At 33.0% G+C, this 23,663-nt stretch overlaps 1 protein-coding gene across 2 annotated transcripts in view; it reads left to right on the forward strand.

The window, feature by feature from the left end:
* The first annotated feature begins 4,250 nt into the window (after positions 1 to 4,250).
* Positions 4,251 to 23,663, forward strand: part of LOC118198907 (uncharacterized) — a 151,817-nt gene continuing 132,404 nt past the window's right edge. For both annotated transcript variants that reach the window (XM_085811316.1, XM_085811317.1), the window contains exon 1: positions 4,251 to 4,737. In XM_085811316.1, coding sequence (XP_085667442.1) covers positions 4,401 to 4,737 — 337 coding nt within the window. In that variant the 5' untranslated portion in view covers positions 4,251 to 4,400. The remainder of the gene's footprint in view (positions 4,738 to 23,663) is intronic.

Consider the following 23,663-nt stretch of genomic DNA (forward strand, 5'->3'; position numbering starts at 1 on the left):
CTACTGGTTTTTGACAAGTTCGAATAAATAAATCTTTTCTTTATTAAATACAATAGATATAACAAAAGGAACTGAGAATATTGTCCAAAATTTTAAATGTATCAAAATGAAATTATAAAATTTCCTCTATTTAGAGAAATTTTTTCTGGTATTTTCCCCAAGGTGTGAATTAAATTCTATAATAATAATAATACTAATAATAATAATAACAATAAAAGCGAAATCACTCTCTATTTAACGAAGATTTAAAATGGCAGGTTTTTGAGATTTTTCTTTTTTACTTTAAAATTCTTTATTCCTTTGCACGTAAGTGCATACAGCTTTGGTTTAAAAAAAAATCAGGCTGTTGTCACATTCCATTTTACAGTCGTTCAGACGGTATAGTGGTTAGAGGAGCCTACTGAGGTATCGAAGGGCCCGGTTTCGAATCCCGGAGAAGACATGGTGTTTGTAAATGTACAGTGTCTGTGCGGCATGGGAGCATTCTAAATATGCATCGAGCTGAAGGTCTTCTTGAGTGGTTCGGTGGAAGAGGAGAGGGATGGGAGACCACCGCCCAGGATGTTTTCCTCAAAATTGGTGTGGAAAATAGAAATCCAAACATCTCTTTGGAGTAGGCTCTGGCAACTATTCTTCCATGTAATATGGACACGAAAACAACAACGGAAGGGAGATTCTCGAAATAAGAAAGCATTTGTTCACCCTGTTGTTAAAAATTCCCTTGCCAATACTGTTACGCAAACCAATTTAAGGTTAAGCAACAACAGCACGTTATTTTTATTTCTGGTTTTATACTGCAGATTCTTTTAATTAAAGTTAGTTTGCATTGAATGATAAGAAATGTCTAACACTTAAAGAAGAAAATGCTTTCTTTCGACGAAGTGGATAAAGGTTTACAGAAGAAATAAAATTCGAGATTTTACAAAATAATTTATCGACAGTCTGGAAAAATCGACAAATTTTCGTCAAGCTTTGATTCCGCCAATCCAAGTCTGGCTGGGAGCTGTCCTTCAAGTTACCGATTTGTAGCAGTTCTTTGTGTCACTATGATGCCAACTGGTAACTTGAATTTTTTGCTGCAGAAGCAATACGACGGGCCACAACCATATGCTGAACACATGACGTTCTTCACTCTCTTTGATAATAATTTCTTCTTCTTTTTAAAGAAATTCTTAACTAACATCAACTCACTCTGTCGGATCTAAACGATAAATAACGCTCACGAACTTTCCAGTGCGTATTTAAAGCAAACCTGATTTTCATGTTTCACACTTATGCGCCTAGCGCGAAATTTGAATAGACGTCATCTTTCAGACGTATAAACTCGCCTACCAAATTTCGTTTATGTAGCATAACTCCTTCTTGGTGCCGGCATTTTTTTTCCGTCAGTGTAGTGCTGCAACTACGATTGCCAACTGAATGTCACTTGCTTGGCTTCTTGTATTCATTTAATTAAAAATGTAATAAGTCATAATCAAATTCGTGGGGTGCAGATTGTTCCCCTTGTGATGTACCATGCCTTATAGTAATCAATAAACAATAAAGATATGATTGGATCACCAAGTTGTAATTCTTCAGAAGTTCCCGACATTACGTAATCGATATTTCAGTGATCTTCTAACTTCAGTCCACAGACGACTGGGCAATATAATTGGGATCTTCCCTAATCAAGGACTCATCTAATATGAAATTATCTGCAACGAACTAAACTTTTATCGCACACATATATACACCCCCATATATATAGTCTTTTCACTAAAAATTTATAATTTCACTTTCGCTTTAAATTCTTTGGATTATGTGTTACTTGTTTAAAGGTAATATTTTGATTTGGATTTATCATTGAAGTATTTTATTATTTCACTTACGTTTTCAATTCCTTAAATAGAATTATCTTTATTTAAGGTACAAGATTCTAATTAGAATTTACTTTGCTTTTTCGTTACTTTGGAGAAAGGCTAGATTTTTGCGGACCAACTATTATAATTTAAATACATTGAAATGGTTCATCGGCTAATTCTGGATACAGAAAAGCAAGGGTTTTTGTGGAAGAGAGATTTCAATTCATTTCAGTGTTCCTCCTCCTGACGAATTGGCATTAAAGTTGATCGAATTCCTCTTCTATTATGTTCGTTTTTCTTTAAATTTCATTGATTTTTTTGAATTGGGGTATTGCTTGTTTGAGAAGTTTCGGTTTCAACATTTTTTTTAATTCTTTTTTGCATTTACAGGATTAACTGAAATTTATTACTTGTGAATTTCAATTTTTGGTCTTTGTGAAAAATTAGTTCTAAATTTCTTACTTTATGCCTTTACTGAAATTTTTTTAGCAGCTTAATGCGCGAAAACACTAGGCATGATTAAATTTTATTTTTAAAAAATGTTTTGTAATTATATATATATATGCCACCTCCTTACCTGGCCTTTATTTTCGTGATCGTTGGTCGTAGTCATATACCTCTCATTACGGAAGTCTTTTAAATGACGAAAATAGTCATGGTTTGGCAATGTCAAATTAATAATATTGATAATAATAATAGTAATAATGATAATAATAATAATAATATGTTTGGATAAATAACGAAACCTGACTTTTAATGCTATCTCCCAGTTCCTATAATTACATTTGGCAAAGTTTTGTACTCGTTATGAAACAATAAAATTAGGAGAAATTTGACTCGAGTATGATAAAAATTGGGAATATTAATTCAAAAATTTGCAATTTTTTATGTTATTTCCAACTTGCCTTGAGGAATCGGTTAATTAAGTTAGAATAATTTGAGGAAATAAATTTAAATGAAGAGAAACAAAAAATGTGTATAATTTAATACGGCGTGTAGGGAAGTCATGTGGTGTCTATAGATTTTTTTTTGGTAACAAACAATTTTGGCCCATCAGCTGCTTTCAGATCGTAGTGCATTTGACCCGCATTCATAAAATTATGCTTTCAAGGTTAAGAATATTGTCTTCAATTATTTTAATTTACGTTTTTAAAACATATCTTTGCGTTCTAGTAAAATTTTTGATTGTCTCTTATGCCTTCCTCCCTTTTCAGTTCTACAAAGCTTTGAATACACTGTTAAATGCTTTAAAAAAAGCCCTTAAAAGTCTTTAACAAAAATTTTAATCGATTTCTTTTCACTTATTTTTTTTTTCAATAAATAGTTTTACTAAAATTTAATTGAAGAATTCAAGAAAACGATTTTTTAGATATCCTGATTCGATGTAATATAAAAAATCCCGTAAATTTACATACTGTATTCATTGCTTATTATTTCATTTTCATTCTCAGTAGAGCATGGAAACTTTTGTGATGTAATTTTACCATTCTAAATAGAAAATAAAAATTTTTTAAGTTGTAAATTATTTAAGGGAAAAGAAAGGCGAAGTAAACATTTGATACAATCTTAGCATTCTAAAGAGAAGATATTAATTTCTTAAATTAAAAAGTTGTAAATTGTTTGGGAAAAATAAAGGTGAACTAAACGTAAACATTTCGATGGAAACCACGTTTTACATTTTCCGTATAATATATATTAAAAAAGTTTTACATTTTTTTACCAATTAATAGCGTTCAATCACTTTTGTGAAATATTCAATTCATTACAGGCAATGTGTTAAAAATTAGCTTGTTCCTGGTATAAAATTTCTGCTTATGACAACAGCTTCAGCGCATGCAAGATACATTTCCTTGTATTTCATATTCGAAAAGTGATTAGCACAGTGCAAGAAATGTTAAATCTTAAAAACTTGAATGCCTTTTCGAAGGAAACGTGAAATTTAGAGAAAGCCTGAGTACGTTTCGCGGCCATTAGCCTTCTCTCTACAATGCCAGGAGCACAGCTCTCAAATATGTATTAATTTTATCCAAGATAATTAAACCTAAATTTCCAATAGTGAAGAGAGAATGATTGTCCTGACCTGTTCCCCTATAAAAGGAAATTAGAAGTTAATTGCTGATAACAGTCTATCTAATCTGGTACTTCGATTATTTACGTTTATTTCGCGAGCATTATCCATTCAAATGTCAAGCTTAATAGTCTCAGTTTTATCAGCTGTTTAATATCAATAGCGAATTAACTTGCTTAATTACAGCGATCACATTCTCTCCGTTCGGTAAGACGCTCAAACACATTTAAAGATAGCAACCTGAATGTTTCTTGTTGGCGATATTATGCGCTGATCGATTTGCTGCCAATATCGCCAAGAGGGAAAAACCAAACCGCGCGAAAATGTGTTCTCCGGTTGCTCGCATTCTGCGCTATGCGTTTACTGACCCCGGAACGCGTGTAAACAGCGCGAAATTTTAAATTTGTGTGCGTCACGAATGTGTTTACCTTGATTACTTGGAGGGATCAGCAAATTACGAAAACCTCACTAATAATGATCGGTGTTTTCTCATGAGTTCGAAACAGTATTTGGTAGATTTTAAACAACAGAAACACGTATTAATCAGCCGCAATTGCATTGCACTCGTGTTGTTCAAAACCAAAACCGATGTCGCGAGTACTATACCGGAGGACGGACACACAATATTTGCGGATTTTTTGCAACAAAATTCAATGTGCTTTTGGAACGCGTGCCTTACTAGAAGTGTTGCCAGTTTGGAATATAGAGGGTGTCTCGTGCCTAGCACCCTCTTGATTTCTGGAACTGATTTTGCTTTGGAGGTAGTACGATCAGCATGGGCGCGAAGAGTACTCCGACCACCGAAAGGATATGCCGTTAGCAAGCTGGGTGAGTGAGTTGATTTTAATTATTTAATGTGTAAAAGATATCCTTTGGTATTTAAATTTCCTTAGAATTTGATAATTTTTGCGTTGAGTCTTTAAATCCCAGAATATGCTTTCCAGAGTGATGCAGTATGCAAAAGGTTTGCTGCAGAAAAAATAAAAATTTTAATTTAAATTAATGTTCAGATTTTTTATACAAGTTAAAATGGTTTATAGCCAAATATACGTTTACAACTCAAAAACAGTATTTTTACGAAATTTTCTATAATTGAAAGAATTGACGATATTCTTTTACTGTTTATATATTACTGAAGAGAGTTGAAGATATTCTTTGGTATTTTTCTTTTCTTATATGAAGCGAGGTGATATTTTATATTAGTTAAGCCCATTTGTTTTATATTAGTTGTCTGTGAAAATTTTTTACGTCTTTTTAAAACTAGGTGAATTTCAGTCCTTAATTAATGGAGGTCTTATAGAAAAATTATGCATTTCTCAGAAGACTGATGTGGTTTCTTCTTTGCTTTCTGTTAATATTAAAGTATGCTCACTAATTTCTAACTTCAGATGAGACGTTATATTTTGCAGTACTGAACAGGATTATTTTCTTCATGAAATCCTCCACAAAGACATGTCTTTTAGGGAGAATTCCTCCTTTTGGAGAAATTTCATAGTTTCAGGAGCGGGGGGGGACAATGCGATCAGCCTTTTATTTTGCTGTTAAGTATTTAATTTTAATTTAGGAATATAAAAAATTACTGTTATTCTCGTTTGAGTATTTATCAATATTTTTTGCATTTTTTGTTTTTTCATTTATCAAGCCTTTAAAAAATCATCTATATCTAGATAAATGCATATGTTGTATGATCTTAAATTCACTTAGTGCGAAATCGAGTCATTCTACTACTTGCACAATTGCTGCAAAGTAAATTAATAATAATTTATTTACTAAAGAAATATTGATTATATTATCTCCTAAGATTAATTTTAGTAGAATTATTTTAAAAGAGTGAATCCATAGTAAGTAAGTTCAATTCCGAAAATTGTTTTAAAGCAACTTGAATGTAAATTGTTAAAAATGTTTAACGGGGACTTGAATCCCTTCTATTCACGGAAATATTTGGCCTAGCTTGAATTGCCGGTTTGGCATCGCCTTATTACTTGAGTAAAGGACGAAACACCTTCGTATTTATTTCTTAATTATTGTTCATTGAACTGGAGTTGGTTTGTTCCCCTTGAAATGTCAACTAACTTCCGATCAATGGCAATGATTACTTGCTTTTAATTTAATTACTTGCTTTTAATTTATTTCTTTTTACAATTGAAATTTTGTTATTCATGATTTAATTCAAGTCCCCGTTAAATCTTTTTAACAATTTACATTCAAGTTGCTTTAAAACAATTTTCGGAATTGAACTTACTTATTATGGATTCACTCTTTTAAAATAATTCTACTAAAATAATCTTAGGAGATAATATAATCGATATTTCTTTAGTAGATAAATGCATATACAGGGTGATTATAATTAAAGTTTAAGTTTCAAAACGCTATAAAAAAAGAACCACTGATGAAAATGACCTCAAATTTGAAAGGAATGTTATTGGTGAAGGCGGAAAGCGTATGGCAGACGAAAAAATTTAGTTTCGAATTTTAGCAACAGATGCCGCGGCAGAATGACGACGAGAAATGAGAAATGATTCATACAACAACGGCTAAGGTGTAAGTTACACATTAAAGCGCACTGACAAATTAGAGGAATTGTTGAGTAATTTTATTTGCATGACTGTACATATCACATCGAAAGGGACATATCGGTTTCAAGAGTTTTGTGGCGACATACCGCATAAGAACCATTCATCAAAGAAGTTCGGAACTGTCGCGAGACTGGCGCATAACATGTTCAATATGGTGTCCACCGTTGTGTGCAACAAGATGAAAGCGACAAACAGCATGTTCCACAACGGATTGCAGTGTCTCCGGGGTGATGTTCAGAATGTGTTGCGAAATGCGTTCCTTTAAATTCACTAAATTTGCAACTGGAGCACGGAACATAACATCCTTTAGATATCTCCACAGCCAGAAGTCACACGGAGGAAGATCAGGCGATCGGGACGGCCAGGCTGTAGGGAAATGACGGCTGATAATTCCAGCATTTCCGACATGGCGCCTCAGCAGCTGCTTTCACGGGAGGTGCAATGTGCGGAGGAGAGCCATCTTGCATAAAAATATGTCCTGAATTTTTGCTGATCTAATCTTGCATAATCGTCATTCTTGTAATACAGCTTTACTAGCAGAGCGCGGTCCTACAGTGAAATACCCATGGCGAACGTCTGAGACGCGAAATGAGGAACAGCCTTAGGCTAATCTTTGGAATATGGTAACAGGTGGTTTGGCGACATTTTGGTAAGTCGATAAAGGTTACTAGCTAGGACTTTAGCAGTGTACATGGATAAAGTCAAGAGTGTGTGCAATGCCATTTTTGTGCAATTCTGGGATTTTTTTTAAGTGAAAATAGGTCGCCGTGTACATGAATACCGTGTATGTGCAATTCTTAAAAACGCGGTAAGCAGTTTGCGATTCTGCACTTTCTCCCAATTTCGCACCTAATCTTCGTCATGATTAAACACTTTTGTTCCATAAAAGTTCTAGCATAAGCGTAATTCGGGTAGCAGATTGTTCGAAAAAACTGCTGAGGAAAAAAAAAAAAAAAAAAAAAAGAAAACCATGCCTTTACTTTGTGAAAACAAAATGGCATCCAAACAAAAAAAAAAAAAAAAAAACTAGCAGGTTGCTGTAGTAGGGTTGGTCGTCAAATTTTCGCCAAAAAATCGCTGAGTTACCATAATTCAAAGATTAACCCAGCCGGCTACCTGGCGGTTTTATAACACTGAAATTTAACTAATATTTTAATTTCCATCTTCTTCCGGTTACAGCGCCATCTGTTGCTAACTTTTGAAAATAAATGTTTTCTTTTGCCGTAAGCTTTCCCCTTATTCAATAACATTCCTATCAAATTTGACGTCATTTTCATCAGTGGTTCTTTTTTTATAGCGTTTTGAAACTTAAACTTTAATTATAATCACTCTGTATTTACTTTTCGAGTTATGAAAAGGGGGGAGAATGATCTTCTAGTAATAGTGAAAGGTGCGTATGCGGCAAAAAAATTTTGATAAACCCTGTCTTATACTAATAATGTAGCTGTTTTTCCATAACTAACATAGTAACTTATTTCCTTTTCCAATCAACCTGCAAAGCAGATAATGCGATTAAAAATTTGCTTAGATTATTTTCCAAATTTATTAGATTTAAATAAATGACGCTAAATGAAGATCGTCTTTTTGATCAGGTTTGGAGCTAGTTTGTTTGACATCCTTTCTGTAAAAATTAATTTTCCAAAATAATAGATAAAAATTTCCGATTCAATGAAGTACTGCAATATGTCATAAATTTTGCTAATTAAATTTTAAAAAATTGCTGCAGATTTCATGAAAAATAACGTAAAAACTTATATTACTTCCATACTAAAAAAAGTATATTCGAGCTATAATTTATTTTTATATAAACTGATATCAATTTCTCAAACAACATTTAAAAATTTTGACATTAAAAACCTCTTTAGCGACGTATTTCCTATCTTCTGGATGCGGCACTTCTAATCTAGGTGGCACATCTAATGTCGCGTTCATCTTTTATCACTGTTTCATTGTCTTTCATTTGTAGTACCTATAGAAACTGCGCAACCTGCTTAGCTTCCGGACTTCTCTACTGTACTCGGCAAGTTATTCAATGTATCCGCTGTTCAATAACAGCAATGCAGTCTTACAACTTTCAGAAATTATAATTTCTTAGAATTATAATTGTATATAGGCAATGGATACAATTAAAAAATGTTTCTGATGGCGAAGAACTGTGGGCTTCAGCTAAGAATTAATTCTCTTTCTTGTACTCTATTGTTTGAATATTATCATTGTAATATAAAATAAATTAAAATTCTCTGCCTAAGTAATTTGCAGTGCAAAATTCATTTAAATTCTATACCTGATAATACAAAAAAATTTTATTAGGTCAAATTATTTAAATTTTAACATTTTGCTATCTTAAAGAGGTAAAATATTGAAAGCAATAAACTGCGGGATTCTGTAGAATAGAGACAGCAGTTTTTTGTTTCTTGAAGTACCTTTTCATATGAAATTTTCACCAGACATAAGTTGTATACAGTGTCTCAAAAAAGTGATGGGACACTTGTGCTTTACAAAAGGAAACTGCAATAAAATAAATTTAAAAAAACATGTAAAATTTTTTGTGGGCGTGTTTCATACTTAAATTTAGTAACAATTATTACATAACATACATTTTCTCAAAATATTAAAATATTAATTTAATAAAAATACAATTGTTTAGAACGGAGCAGAAAATGGCTCACTTAAGTGACGGGACACTTACTTTTCCATCAAATATTTATCCAAAAATTTTACTTTTTAAAAGGTTTTAATATTTTGTTGGATTACCTTTTACTTTTAAAGCATGATTTAATTTTCTTGGGATGGATTCGACTAATTTTTTTGTGATTTCTGGAGTGATTTTACCCATTCTTCTTGAAGCACCGATTTTAATTGTTATTTTGAAGAAATGGTGTGTTCGCGAATTCTTGATTCCAATTCTTGCCAAATATTCTCTATGGGATTTAATTGTGGAGATTGTGGGGGTGTTTTTATTATTTCAGGACAGTTAAACAGCAGCCAGAGTCTAACGTTCAAAGCACTGTGCTTGGGGTCATTGTCCTGGTAGAATTTAAAATCGTTATGAAGGTTCAATTTTCGTGCTGAAGATTTCAAATTTTGATTTAAAATGTCAATATACATGTACTGATCCATTATACTGTCAATAAAAACAAGATTACCAACTCCAGCGGACGACATACACCCCCATACCTTAACTCCTCCTCCACCATGTTTTACTGTTGGTACCAAGTTCTGTTTGCGAAATTCTTCCCTGGGCTTTCTCCACACCAAGATTCTACCGTCAGAACCAAATGTATTAAATTTACTCTCATCAGCAAATATAACTTCATTCCAGTAATCAGAATTCTTATTTATGTTGGATTTTGCGAAAGCCAGTCTGAGTTTTCTATTCTTTTCACTTACGAAGAATTTTTTCCTGCCTGCTCTACCGTGATATCCAGTAGATCGAATTACTCTTCTAATAGTCTCAGAATTAACAATTACTCCATATAATGCTTGTAAATCAGCAGCAACTTTAGGAGCACTCATTCTTGGATTTTTTTTTAAATATTTCGAACAATAATTCGCTTTATTCCATTGGATAGCTTTGATGGTCGGCCAGGTCTTCTTTTATCCTGAATCATATGATTCTTTTTATATCGTTTAATGATATTGAAAACTGTTGAATGACTGAAGTTAACTGTTTCAGTAGTTTCTCTAATAGATTTTCCACGTTCAATATGCAAATTAATAACTAATTTTCGAATTCCAGGCAAAGTTTCTTTTCGTTTAGCATTCATGGCTGCACAGAGCTAAAAAACACAAAAATTCCAAAACAAACTGGAGAGAAATACTGCAGACGATTTTATAAATTATTGGCAATTGCTTTTGATTAAAAATAAATACTCCAAAAGATATTTTTATTGCTTACTTCAGACGATTTTTGTTGCATAGTACGTAGTGTCCCATCACTTAAATGAGCCATTTTCTGCTCCGTTCTAAACAATTGTATTTTTATTAAATTAATATTTTAATATTTTGAGAAAATGTATGTTATGTAATAATTGTTACTAAATTTAAGTATGAAACACACCCACAAAAAATTTTACATGTTTTTTAAATTTATTTTATTGCAGTTTCCTTTTGTAAAGCACAAGTGTCCCATCACTTTTTTGAGACACTGTATTTATAATTAATAAATTCGAGTTGGTTTTTATTTCTGAGATAAATATAAAAAAACATTTATTTTAACTTGAAAAAATATCTTAAGGATTAATGATCATTACAAAATGACGTGCGATTTGTTTAACTATTAGAATTTATTTATCAGTAAAAAAAGTTTATTTTTGCCAGTTTCAGTAAAAATTTAGCTACCTCAATGCGAAGGATTCTGCAGTAAAAGTTATTCAACATTTCGTCATTTCGAATTTTGTCAAATTTTAAACTTCAGTAAAATCTTATATTTGTATTCCGGCCAATTTTTTAGAAAATAAACATATGTTTTCATCGTCAGCGCCGCATGATAATGGCGACAAAATATGTTCTATAAAGATCGTCTGTTTTTCTAAACGTCAGTTGAACAATATGTTTCTTGAAATGAAACTTTCGCAAACATCACCGTGAAAAAAATGACGGAACTGTTCCTCTCAGAAGAACAATGCTTGTCAGAACTCCGGCTGTGATTTAAGAATAAGTCTAGCCACTGCCGGTTTTTTACATTCTTGAAAAGCCAGCAGAATTCCCCAGGTATTTGTTGGAATCTATTTCATACGCCTCATAAAATCTAGACCTCAATTCACTGTTCTGTTGTGCCACTTGACAAACTGTGTGGATAAATTTTGAATGTACCGTGTTGTTGTATGTTAAGCATACTTACAATGGTTCTCATTTGTTTTCGGACACTGTATTTTTCATTTTTGTTTTCAGATATTAGTCACTAAACACTAGTGAAATTAAAAAATTTTTTTTTTCTCCTATATTATTAAACCTCTTGTTTTAAACGTACTTGTTTGGGAAAAAATTATTCAAAGCGTTTTTTTGGGGGGGGGGTTATTAAAAAAGTTCTGAAAATGAGCTCATTCGGGCACTTTGAAAAAAGCAGTTTATAATTAATAAAAACATAAAAATAACTTGATATTTAAGATTTTATTGGGCATAGTTAGCCTTTGGCTAAAATTAAGCTTTGGCATGGATTCAACTTTTTTTTTTTTTTTTTTTTTCTCGTGAAAGTATGTTCTGTTTTGTACTATTGCTCCGTAAGAACTGCTTTTAGTTGAGCTTTCGAAGAAATGTTCTGTTTCCTTATTCTTTCACCAACTCACTCCATACATGTTCGAGAGGATTTAAGTTCGGAGAATATGGAGGAGTTTTGATAATTTAATCCTTAGCGCTACGCACGTTTTTGTACCACTACTTACAAGCAACTCCGGCACATTTTCGCAGCGGAATGCAGCATCCAGAATATCTGCATAAATCTCTTTCTTGTAAATATTTTACTAAAGAAAGGGATGTGACTATTCTTCTTAACTGACCAATAATCCTGGATATTCGCTAGGGGTATCGTATCCATATTAATAATAACTCTAATAAAAGCCCAAAACTCATCCTCTTCCACCGCACGCCACGTTTACTAGATATTTCTTTATTCTTTAGAACATTTTCTCCGTAATTGTTAGTTTCTTTTATAATTTCATTTAACAGTTCGTTTGTGAAAAATAATTTGAAATACTGTGTCGGCTGTACAATATTTGTAGGAATTTGTGGTCCAATGACCTTTGACGATACACTAAAATATATTCTATCCGGAATATCTAATTCTTCCGTGACATCGCGCCATTCATCTAAGTCTTCCGGCGACTCTTCGCTTTCAATAACTACCATTCGTCGTCTCTGTGGTAGTATAATTTCGGAACCACTACTTGAAGTGTCAGAGTTATAATCAACATTGTCTTCCACAATATCTTCTAACAATGAAAAATCAAACACATCTTCACTATCACTCAACTCTATATTCTCATAATAATAATTATTTTTCTCCATGTTGCTAACCATAAAATGGGTCAAACGTTTCAATCGTAACAGTAGCGAGACTGAGCACGTTTTAACTACAGATAACAATTGGCAACGCCGACGATTCGGTAACATCTTAAGCCTAATCATGCTAAAAACATTGGGCTCCACAGCGGAGCCTTCCGTAGTTACGGAACAAATGACGGACGGCTCCGTAGCGGAACCAACGGAGCGCTAAGGGTTAAGGGCAGTTGTGTAACAAACAACAGGCAAGTGTTTAGGATCGTAGTCTTGATAGAACTTGAATGCAGTTTTTATTTCAAGTTTTCTTCAACATGCTTGCCCATCAGAGCGGTAATAAAAGGTTTATTTTACATCAAAAAGGTTTTTGACATTTTTAATACCTTTAATGTGTTTAAAATAATGAACGGTTAGATTTCTAGCAAAACTTCTAGTTTGTTTGAAACTTCCTGCCATGTTTACTTTAGATAAAGAACTGTTAATATATTTTGCTAAACAAGTAATAATTTTTAAATGCAGACGATAATTTTTGTAATGCATTTTCATTTAAAACAAAAATTTATGGCAAAAAACGTTGGTTAATCTTTGGATTATGGTAACTTTGCGATTTTTTGGCGAAAATTTGGCAACCAACCCTGCTACAGCAACCTGCTAGTTTTGTTTTGGACGCCATTTTGTTTTCACGAAGTAAAGGCATTTTTTTTTTTTTTAACTCAACATTTTTTTCCAACAATCTGCTAACCGAATTACGCTTATACTAGAACTTTTATGGAACAAAAATGCTTAACTATGACGAAGATTAGGTGCGAAATTGTTGGGAGAAAGTGCAGAATCGCCCACTGCTTGCCGCAGAATTTTAAGAATTGCACATACACGGTATCCATGTACACGTCGACCTATTTTCACTTAAAAAAAAATCCCAGAATTGCACAAAAATGGCATTGCGCACACTCTTGACTTTATCCATGTACACTGCTAAAGTCCTAGCTAGTAACCTTTATCGCCTTACCAAAATGTCGCCAAACTACCTGTTACCATATTCCAAAGATTAGCCGAAACATTATCTGCCAAAACATCTAAACAGAAGTTCGCGTGTTCGATTTATTGTGTGAGTTATAGATGAATATATTTTGGATAAAATATTTTATTACAAGGGATGTTTTGATGATATTTATTTTGTAGCAAGCAAGGCTAAAAAAACAGAAGACAAACAATATATTAGACAAAACATTTAGAGTCCATATTTAAATATTTAATACAAGATATACGCAAATAAATTTTAGAAATAAAAGTGCAGATAAACAAATGTAAGCCTCTGTATCTTCCTTCTTTCTGGTTTAACGTAATGTCAAAATTTATATGTTGTCATGATTTAAGTATACACTCAATTCTAAATGTTTTTAATTCTTTGTTGAACACTTTCTTTCTAAAATTAGAACATTATTTTCGGAACTTTTGAATTGTTACGTGTATTACACTTACATGCACTTGGAAAATGTTGCTGCACCGAAAAACATATTTTTTTTTTTAAATTTATTTTTTACGCACCTCGTACATAACCAGTTCTCAGTTTTGACATTTGACAAACAACAAGACCTTCAATTTATCTTCGATGGATAATCAGTCTAATTACTTAACAATCAGCAATTTAAAAGCGATAAAAGAGCTCCTAATAATTTAAATCTTTATTTTATGTTTTTAATAATTTATAAGGTTCCAACCTTAAAGTTACAGCTATGTATGTGGAACCTTGAAAACTGGTAAGCGAACAATCGCTTTAGCTCAGGAAACAGAAACGTAAACTCAAGAAAGGTTACTCTTTATTGCTCAAAGAAAGATTAACAGATGGCCCTTTCTCAGGACGTTCAGAAAAGCCTCCACTTGGGCTTGAACTAAAGAGTAGTAAGAAAAATCAAACTTAACTAATGCTTAATTAAAAAGTTATAGTCGAAGTCTATCACGGCGGAGCTATCAAGGGCCTGAAATACGGCCGAGTGTAGTAATAGCTTAAAGAGAGTGTAGCCAAAAGGGAACGCGCGCTGCTCAGAATCTCTGGCTGTCTAACGAAGTCAGTGGAACTTGACGTAAGTACTGCTCTTCCTTTATTTGCATTTAACCGCGATTCTAAAAACACGCTCTGGCAGGAAATTTGTAAGCTGAAATTAGAAGGGATAGGAAATAGTTTTAACTAAAGATAACTGTTAAAAACTCAAGATAAACCTTACAAATTAAAAATAGTTGAGTCATAATTGAGAATATTGAAGTCAGTTTAATTTATAAATATAAAAAGCTTTTCTAACTCTATGTTCTTATGTACCTTTTTGAGGATCTTTTTCTTTCTTTCTTTCTGTTTTTAGTACCAGAGGTTTGTGAAAAAAGAAAAGCCGGCTCTTAGAGCAGCCAAAATTTTAACACCTTTTGTCGAATATGTGTACCTCGAAGTCCGAATTTATTTTTTATATATTTCACATTTTGTACGAATTTCATGATTTTTTGATTTACAAACTCATTGATTTGAAAGTGAGCAGTGGCAACGCTGTTCGAATTAAAACATTTTTATCTCCAGCGCGCAAGACTATTGTCATACTACAAAATGAACATTTATTTTTCATTTTTATCAACAAACTCGGCTATTTGAAATGTGTTGCCACTGTCAGATACAAAACTTTTATTTTCTAAAGCCCAATGTGTTGCAATTCAGTAAAAATCCTAAGATATTTAACTTTCAGATAATTCACAATCACTCTAATTTTAATTATAAAACGTGTTTGTCTTTAACTGTTTTCAATTGTATCTAGTGTTTTAGGTTTTTCTGTATTTTAGAATTTTTAAAGAAGATGCTTCGAGTTTTTATGTATTTTTGCCTTGCCGAGAAGTGAGAACTGAATTAATTGAATGAGAAATATATCTCTAATGAAATTCGAGGAAATAAGTTTTAAATGAAATGCAGCAAAAAAAAAAAAAAAAGTGTATACTTTAATATTCCGTACAAGGAAGTCATGTGGTGGCCACATCAGATATTCTTTAACTGTTTCTTACTGTATTTATTACTTTTTATATTTTTCTGTAATTTACAATTTTTAGTGAAAGTGTTTTGAGGGTTTTTTTTCCCTAGCCGCGAAGTGAGAACTGAATTAATTGAAACTTTGTCTCATTAGAGAAAATCATTAGAGATATATTTCTCTAGAAAGTGGAAATAAGTGTAAACGAAGTGCAGCAAAAAACATGTATAATTTAATAGGCAGTAGAAGAAGTTATGTGGTATCCACATGAGATTTTTCTTTATGAGTTTAGGCAATGCTTGCAATCATTAATATTAATAAAACTTTCGCGTAAGTATATTTGTGGTAATTCGCGCCTTGTATTTATGCTTATGAACTGAAGGATTTAACTGAGTTGAATGTACGCGAAATCTTATGGTATACCTCGCTTCAGTTGGTTATTAATATGCATCTGTTTCTATCGCAGTAATGATATCTAATGTAAGACAACAATTAGACTATTTCACGAGTTCATTGATCAGAACAAAACAAAGCGATTCGATATGGGCTATGTTCCCTGAAAAGAAGCAAATAAAGTTTCCTTCAAGGAATTACGGTCCCATTACTGGCCAAGATTTCTGAATACTTGTAGTATGACCTGGGTTCGAATCCCGACGAGTGAGCTAGCTGCATGAGCATATTCGTGGTTTTTGCTACGTGTTACGTGAATAGAGGAGACGGCTTTCATCTGAAAGTCTTCCATGAAAATATTCCTTGCCTTACGCAATAATCCTCTTATGCTCTTATGCTTATCTTCTAAACACATAACAACAAACAACGAAGAAACAGCTGATTGCTTCTACTTCGTTTCTGTAGCTTAAGTATAGACAAAACGTTTTTCAGCTATACTTTGATCATTCGATTAAACACTCCAACTTCTACGCACAGTATTTTAAGTTGCTAATGCTAGTAGCAAGAACGATATTTTGTTTTACCTTAGACTAAACTGTAATGAAACTACAATTAGCATTAAAATTGTTGTTTATTCGTAAGAATATGATTTCTTCTTTTAGCTCTATGAACAGAATAAAATATCTACTATAAACTATAAATATTTACTATAAAAAGAATAAGATATCTAGTTTAAATAGTATAAATATATCTACTAATAAAGAGAATTGGAGTAACGGATTCCCGAAACTGTACTTTGTGTGACTCCAATCAGCCTATGATTTTTAAACATTTAAATAATTGTATTGCACCTTCTTGGTTTGAGGACATTGTTAAAAATTACTGGAGAGCCCGTGAACCAATGGCTTAAAAGCTAATGTTTGGTATTTGTATAATAAATTTATATACTGTAATGCATATTCCTTTAGTGGCCTTTCCAGCCTTTATGGCATTGAATTTTATTACTCGCTCATGAAATAATGCACAATAATGGCATTCGAAAGCATTTTAAAATTCAGAATAATCTGGAAATAGAGGATATCATAAGTAAACCTCTAACTGGCAAGCTATGAACAAACTCTTTGTTCAACTCTATAGTTAATTCAAAATGTCTTGTGATTTATTTCTGGTTTCCGTTCCCTTCATGAAGCTTCTCTTCCCTCCTGTCCCTATGGTGGAGGGCCGTAAATCTCTCTAAGCTGACCCTGAGAACATTCTTTGTCCGCTTGCTTCAATCCGGGAGTAAGCAATGATCATTATTCTCCCGAATATTGGGGGGATTAAACGGAATAAGTTCTGTCTGCTTTGAGGGGGCATTTATGCATTATAACAATTTTTATTCTTGATCGGAATTTTCAAGAACTTTTATTGGGTTGGCAAGAAAGTAATTTCGGTTTGCACAATGGCTAGCATTATGCTAGTTTTGTTTTCTTTGGTCAATCTTATAATTTTTTCTTCTGAGATTTGAGGTTGTTACAGGAACAAGTTCTTTGTATGTTTGTTTAAACTGTTAGCTTACGGTCAATTTCAACATGGGCTGCAAAAATTAACATTTTCGACATAGTTTACATTTTTATTTTCATAAAGGCAAATTTCATAAAGTGGTTGAGGCTTCCAAAGAGATATGTGAAGTCAATGGTTTTGATTGCTTAACAGAATGACTGTGTCAGAAATGGTTTAAAAAATTTCGTTCTGGAGAAGAATGATCGACGTAATGGTTGACCTTGTAAAGGATGATGATGACAAAATTAAAATTATAATTGAATCGAATCGTCATGTAACTGTGAGAGATATTGCAAAAGGTTAAAACAACTGAAAATCACATAAGATGTCTTGGACTCGTTAAGAAGCTCGATATTTGGGTCTCAGATGAATTGAAATAAATTTATTTAACACAACGAATCAATATTTACGATACTCATTTCAAACGTAATGCAATTAAATTTTTTTGAAAAGAATTAATATTGGTGATAAAAAAATGGGTCGTCTACAATAATATTAATGGAAAAAGATCATGGTCCAAGTATGATGAATCGGCACAAATCATATCGAAAACTAAATTGTACCAGAAAAAGACTATGCTGTCAATGTGATGGAATTACAAAGGTGTTGCATATTTTGAGCTGCTTCCAAGCAACCAAATGATCAACTCAGATGTTTACTGCTAACGATTTATGAAATTGGGAGAAGGAATCAAGGATAAAAGGCAAAAATCGGCAAATCAGAAAGGAATCGTGTTCGACCACGATAATGCGAGGGCTCGCACAGTTTTAACAATAGCTACAAAACTTTTGGAGTTTTGTTAGGAAGTGATGTCGCATACCCTATGTAGTACCAATCTTGCACCATCGAATTATCATTTATTTTGAAATTTACAAAACTTTTTAAATGGTAAAAATTTTATTAGTAACGATGACCTCAAATCGCAGTTGGTTGAGTTTTTTGCTGGTAAAGACCAGAAGTCATTGAGCGCGGAATCATGAATTTACCAGAAAGATGAGAAAAAATCGTCGAACAGAACGGAAGGTATTTAACTGATTGCAGCTCGTTATTTGTATAAAAAAATTGAGTTTTATTTCATACTAGAAAAAAAATTACTTTCTTGCCAACCCGATATATTTTCATCAAAGCTAGGACATTGTTAGCTTCAAATGTAAGGTTTATCAGACTGTTTTTATTTTATATTAAGTTTTATATTCTTTCAAATTTTAAGTGCATAGACTTCGCCATCCCTAAATCAGACGCAATGTGAGCTCTGCACACATAGCAAATAAAGTAATTAATTTTAGAAATTTTGTAAGCCAAAATAATGGTATGTTTATACGCTGATATCTGAAGCAGTTCCTTCTGTTTCTATAATTTGATGAGGATGTTGGTGTCTTTCTCTGAGTAATGTTTTGAATTTAGAATTTTATTTCTATTACTTTTTAATTGAAATTTGGAGTTTATTTTTGGTAAAATTATTCGATAAGACATTCAAAGTTTTACTACTCACCTTCAAATAATTTTGCTTTAAATACAATCTTAGAATCTGATGTTTTCGTGGAACTCACATCATACTATTTGTACACTGTTTAATTTCCATTAACAAAACTGAAAATAAAAGTATTTTTACAAGCATATTTCGACGGTAAGTAAACATGAACTTTGATTTAAACGTAAATACTAAAAAAATTTGATTTTTCTAATGCTTCGAGCAGTAGAAGGCCAATACGAAGGCCACTCTGAAAATTTTGAGATATGCGCAGAGGATAAGTGACCGAAAAAAAAATAATGCTTAGATTTGAAAATATGACCTATTTTAGCCTAGCAAATGATTTTTCAATTGGCCAGTAGCAAGTAGTTTAACGTAGAATAAATTTTAGGCAAGAAGAAAAGCGAAGTTGACGCGAGAATATTATCGCGCAATGGTTTTCTATGGTTTTAAAATGGAAATAAATCAAGAAGAATGCGTTCAATGTCTACAATTAGCATTTGGAAAGGAAGGTCCATCTCGTGCTACTATATTCAGATGGCTTTCAGAATTTCACAGAGCTCCTTCAAGAGGAAGAACTCATAGGAAGGCCGTTTTCAGTGATAATCACGGATAATGTGTCTGCTATACGGAAAATGTTAATCGACGATAATCGCTGCACATACCAAATGATACAGAAGGAACTTAACATTGGATCTGCCGCCATATATAAATTTATTCACGAAGAACTGCATATGAAAAAAACTAGTTTGCCTTTTTTTTAACTGATCACCGTCAAGAGAAGTCTGTTAGAATCAGTAAAGAAACTCTTACAGCTGGTGGCCACCGCATTATTTCTAAAGTCGTAACTAGTGATGAAACGTTCATACCATTTTTGAGGTTCTAACATGTCAAGAAAGTAAAATATGGGTCTTTGGAGAGGATACCACGCCTACAATGGTGAAAAGACAACGTGCCATGAAAAAAGTAATGCATGTCGTTTACTTCAGCAGTACGGGACTGGTCAAAGCCATCAACCTGGAAGGGCAGAAAATAGTCACAGTTAACTGGTACACCACCAAGTGTCTTCCAGAAATTCTTCAAGAAGTGAATGTTAGAGGACTCATGCTCCACCATGACAATGCATCTTCTCATTCTGAAAGATTGACAGTTCACTTTCTTGAACAAAAACGCATCAAAGTGACAGAACATTCACCCTGATCACCCGATCTAGTTATGTGTGACTTTTGCATATTTTTAAGTCTAGAATCTTAATATGCATTACGTTATGATCACGATTCACGATTCTCTTTTATTCACGGATTGGGAGAGCATCATTTTAATACTTTAAGAATATATTAGTATTTCAAGAGTCAATATACCATTTTCACGTAAAGACTCAACTTGAAAATAAGAACTTCCAGTTGAAACACAGAAATATTTAATAAAGCGCCTATGTACATTATTTACATTATTCAGAACACAAAACTTACATATAATATAAATTTCCCCATTGTAGGGCCAAGATTAGTTTATCAAGAACAATCATTATAATTGTTGATTACCGCTATGCGGGCAAGAACAGATCATTTCAAGCGTCAAACTCAAGCTAAACTAAAAAAGTTATTACATTCTTTCTCTGCCGCTAGTCACGTGACCTAGTCGGCGACAGACGATAAATAATAAAAGATAAATTGGCTCCATCGGAGGGAAAAGAAATAATTTCAACAAACTCCCCCCCCTTCCGATGAGCAATAGGTTCATCACAAATTTAACTAACCATTACAATATTACTATAACAATAAGAAACAAATAAAAATTACTTACATGTACAGGTCACAGTATATCAATAATTTCTTAATACCAAGAAAATTTTTTCTGAAACTATAGAAAAAACAAAACATTTAAATTAACATTTCTGAAAATCAACACAAATTATTAAACCAAGGAAAATAATAAAATGTATAAATGGAAACATTAGGAAAAAGAATATTTTTTATCAGTTTATCAGTCATTCAGTCTATTTTTTTACCAGTCACTAATTATTGCAATTATTGATATCATCAATTTCTAAATTATACAATAGCTGCACTGGACGTTTGATTACCGAATTACCAGTTTTCACTTCACATGATCTGATAATTCCATCTCTACCAATAAAAGTTTTGGTTATTCTTCCTAATTTCCACCAGCTTCTAGGTAAGTTTTCGTCATGAAGAAGCACTATATCATTTACTTTGAATGCAGATGGTTTCTTCTGACCGGTATAATGAGCAGATCTCAAGCACAGGAGATATTCTTTTTTCCATCTGTTCCAAAAGTGATTTATTAGATTTTCTCGTGTACGGAAACGTTTTAACATTACTTCTCTGGAACCTGGCAAATTCAAGTCATTCCTCCTTACAGCTGGCAAACTCAAGAGTCGTTTACCAATCAACAGGTGGGCTGGAGTAAGTGCGGAGGGCTCTTCAAGATCAGAAAAGACGTATGTTAATGGACGCGAGTTTATCATCGCTTCTATTTCAAGCAAAAGCGTTTCTAATTCACTTTGAGTCAAAGATGTTTTTCCAGTGTTCTTTCTTAAACTAGTTTTTACACTGCGAACTAAACGTTCATATAAACCGCCCCACCAGGCAGCACGTTCCACAATGTATTTCCATGCGATTCCATGCGAAGCATAATATTTTTCAACTTCAGGGTGGTTAATCACTTTCCACATTTTCTTTAATTCAAGTTCGGCTCTTTTAAATGTTCTAGCATTGTCCGAGTAGACAGTGAAATACAAACCTCTTCGGGATACGAACATGCGGAACGCAAGTAAAAATTCTTCAGTGCTCATGCCTTTTACGAGTTCCAGGTGAATATCTCTTGTAGTAGCGCAAGTAAACAATAAAATGTAATATTTGTTGTCATTTTCTTTTACATACAAAGGACCTGCAAAATCGAGTCCACAAATTGCGAAAGGTGGAGATTCATTAACTCTATCCGCTGGAAGAGGTGCAGTGATTTGTTGTCCAGGACGTACATTATATTTTTTGCATATTAAGCATTTACTCAGGATTGATTTGACGTATTGTTTTCCTCTTAAGAGCCAGAATTTTTCACGTATATGCACTAGAGTATCCGATACACCCGCATGATAAACCTTTTCATGAGCGTCTCGTACTACTAATTCACTTAATTTATGTTTTGAAGGGATTACTATTGGATGTTTGTTGTTAAATAGTAGGTTTGACTTTTGTAACCGACCTCGTACCAAAAGTAGACCTTCATCTGATAATATGGGATTTAATTCGAACAATTTAGAATCTTTTGGAATATGCTTGTTTTCTCTTAGAGACTCTATAACTTCAGGAAAACTATCTTCTTGAGCTTGTTTTAACCAAAAGGTTTCAGATTTACTTATTTCATCTGCTGAAATTTCCGCAAAATTTCTATTTTCCCTTTTTACTTTTAAATTTGATATAAATTTGAAAATCCAAGCAGTCACACGATAAAGTTTTTTCAAGGAACTAAATTTTGTCAAATTCATGAGTGGAACATTTTCAGCTTTGTCTGTTTTGATCAAACACGCTAGGATAGCTTCCGATTTTCGAGATCTTCTGATACATCATGTAATTTTGACGTCGATAGTTTGGGTTTTGGCCATTGACTTTCAGGTAACGAAAGAAATGCAGGGCCATGCCACCATTTCGAAGAATCTATCAGTTCTTTTGCAGAACAACCCTTTGTTATTAGATCTGCAGGGTTGAGTTTTCCTTCGCAATGTCTCCATGAACAAGGATCTGAAATTTCATGTATTTCTGAAATTCTATTAGCAATGAAGGGTTTCCATCTTTTAGCTGTACCTTTAATCCAATGTAGAACTATTTCCGAATCTGACCATAAAATGACATTTGAAATATGTAGAATATTTTTCAGGTAGTTGGCAACCCTAGCACCCACCAGTGCTCCCATCAATTCAAGGCGGGGAAGCGTTAATTTCTTTAATGGTGCAACACGTGATTTTGCCAAAACAAATGTAGTTTCAAATTTATATTCATCAGTTCTGTATCTCAAGTATGCGACTGAGCCATACGCATTGGGATTAGGGTCACTAAATGTGTAATTGAACAGTGTCCCTGCCTAAATTTGGTACATGAAAATAATATCTGAGAATTTTCAACATTTTAATTTCTTTTATTTCGGAGAGCCATATTTTCCAGTCATTTTTAAGTTCTCCAGAAAAGACCTTATCCCAAGGTACCCCTTGAAGCCATAGCTGTTGCAATAAACATTTAATTCGAATTACAAATGGTGCGATAAATCCAGATGGGTCAAAAATTTTGGCTGCTATTTTTAATACATTACGTTTGGTACAGTCAGTGTTTATAGAGGACAGTAGGGATGTTAATTCTAATCCTAAGACACCTTCATCATTGTTCCATATTAAACCTAGTACCTTTAAGGATGTACATGGAGTTTCACTATTGAGAGAGACTAACTTTTCCTCAAGCCATTTCTGCTTAAGCTCAGGGAACTAGTTTCGAATTTTCTTAGATTTAGACCTCCTTCAGCAAGAATTTTAACAGATTCATTTGATAGATTAAGCGCTTCTTCAACAGTTGTCGCTCCAGAAAATAGGTCATCCACGTAAAGATTTGAGTTAAGCATTTCAAAAGTGTTAAAGTTAGAATTCTTGTACTTATCAATGTGGTGTTTTATTGTGCAGGCGAGGATGAAAGGACTACAAGTTACACCAAAGGATGCTCTTGTCATTTTGTAAGAAATTACACTCTCTTTTCTATTAAGGTTTTT

The sequence above is a fragment of the Stegodyphus dumicola genome, chromosome 2 (assembly GCF_044657685.1).
Source record: "Stegodyphus dumicola isolate Sdum_Otavi_A_Nest chromosome 2, ASM4465768v1".
Classification (NCBI taxonomy): domain Eukaryota; kingdom Metazoa; phylum Arthropoda; class Arachnida; order Araneae; family Eresidae; genus Stegodyphus; species Stegodyphus dumicola.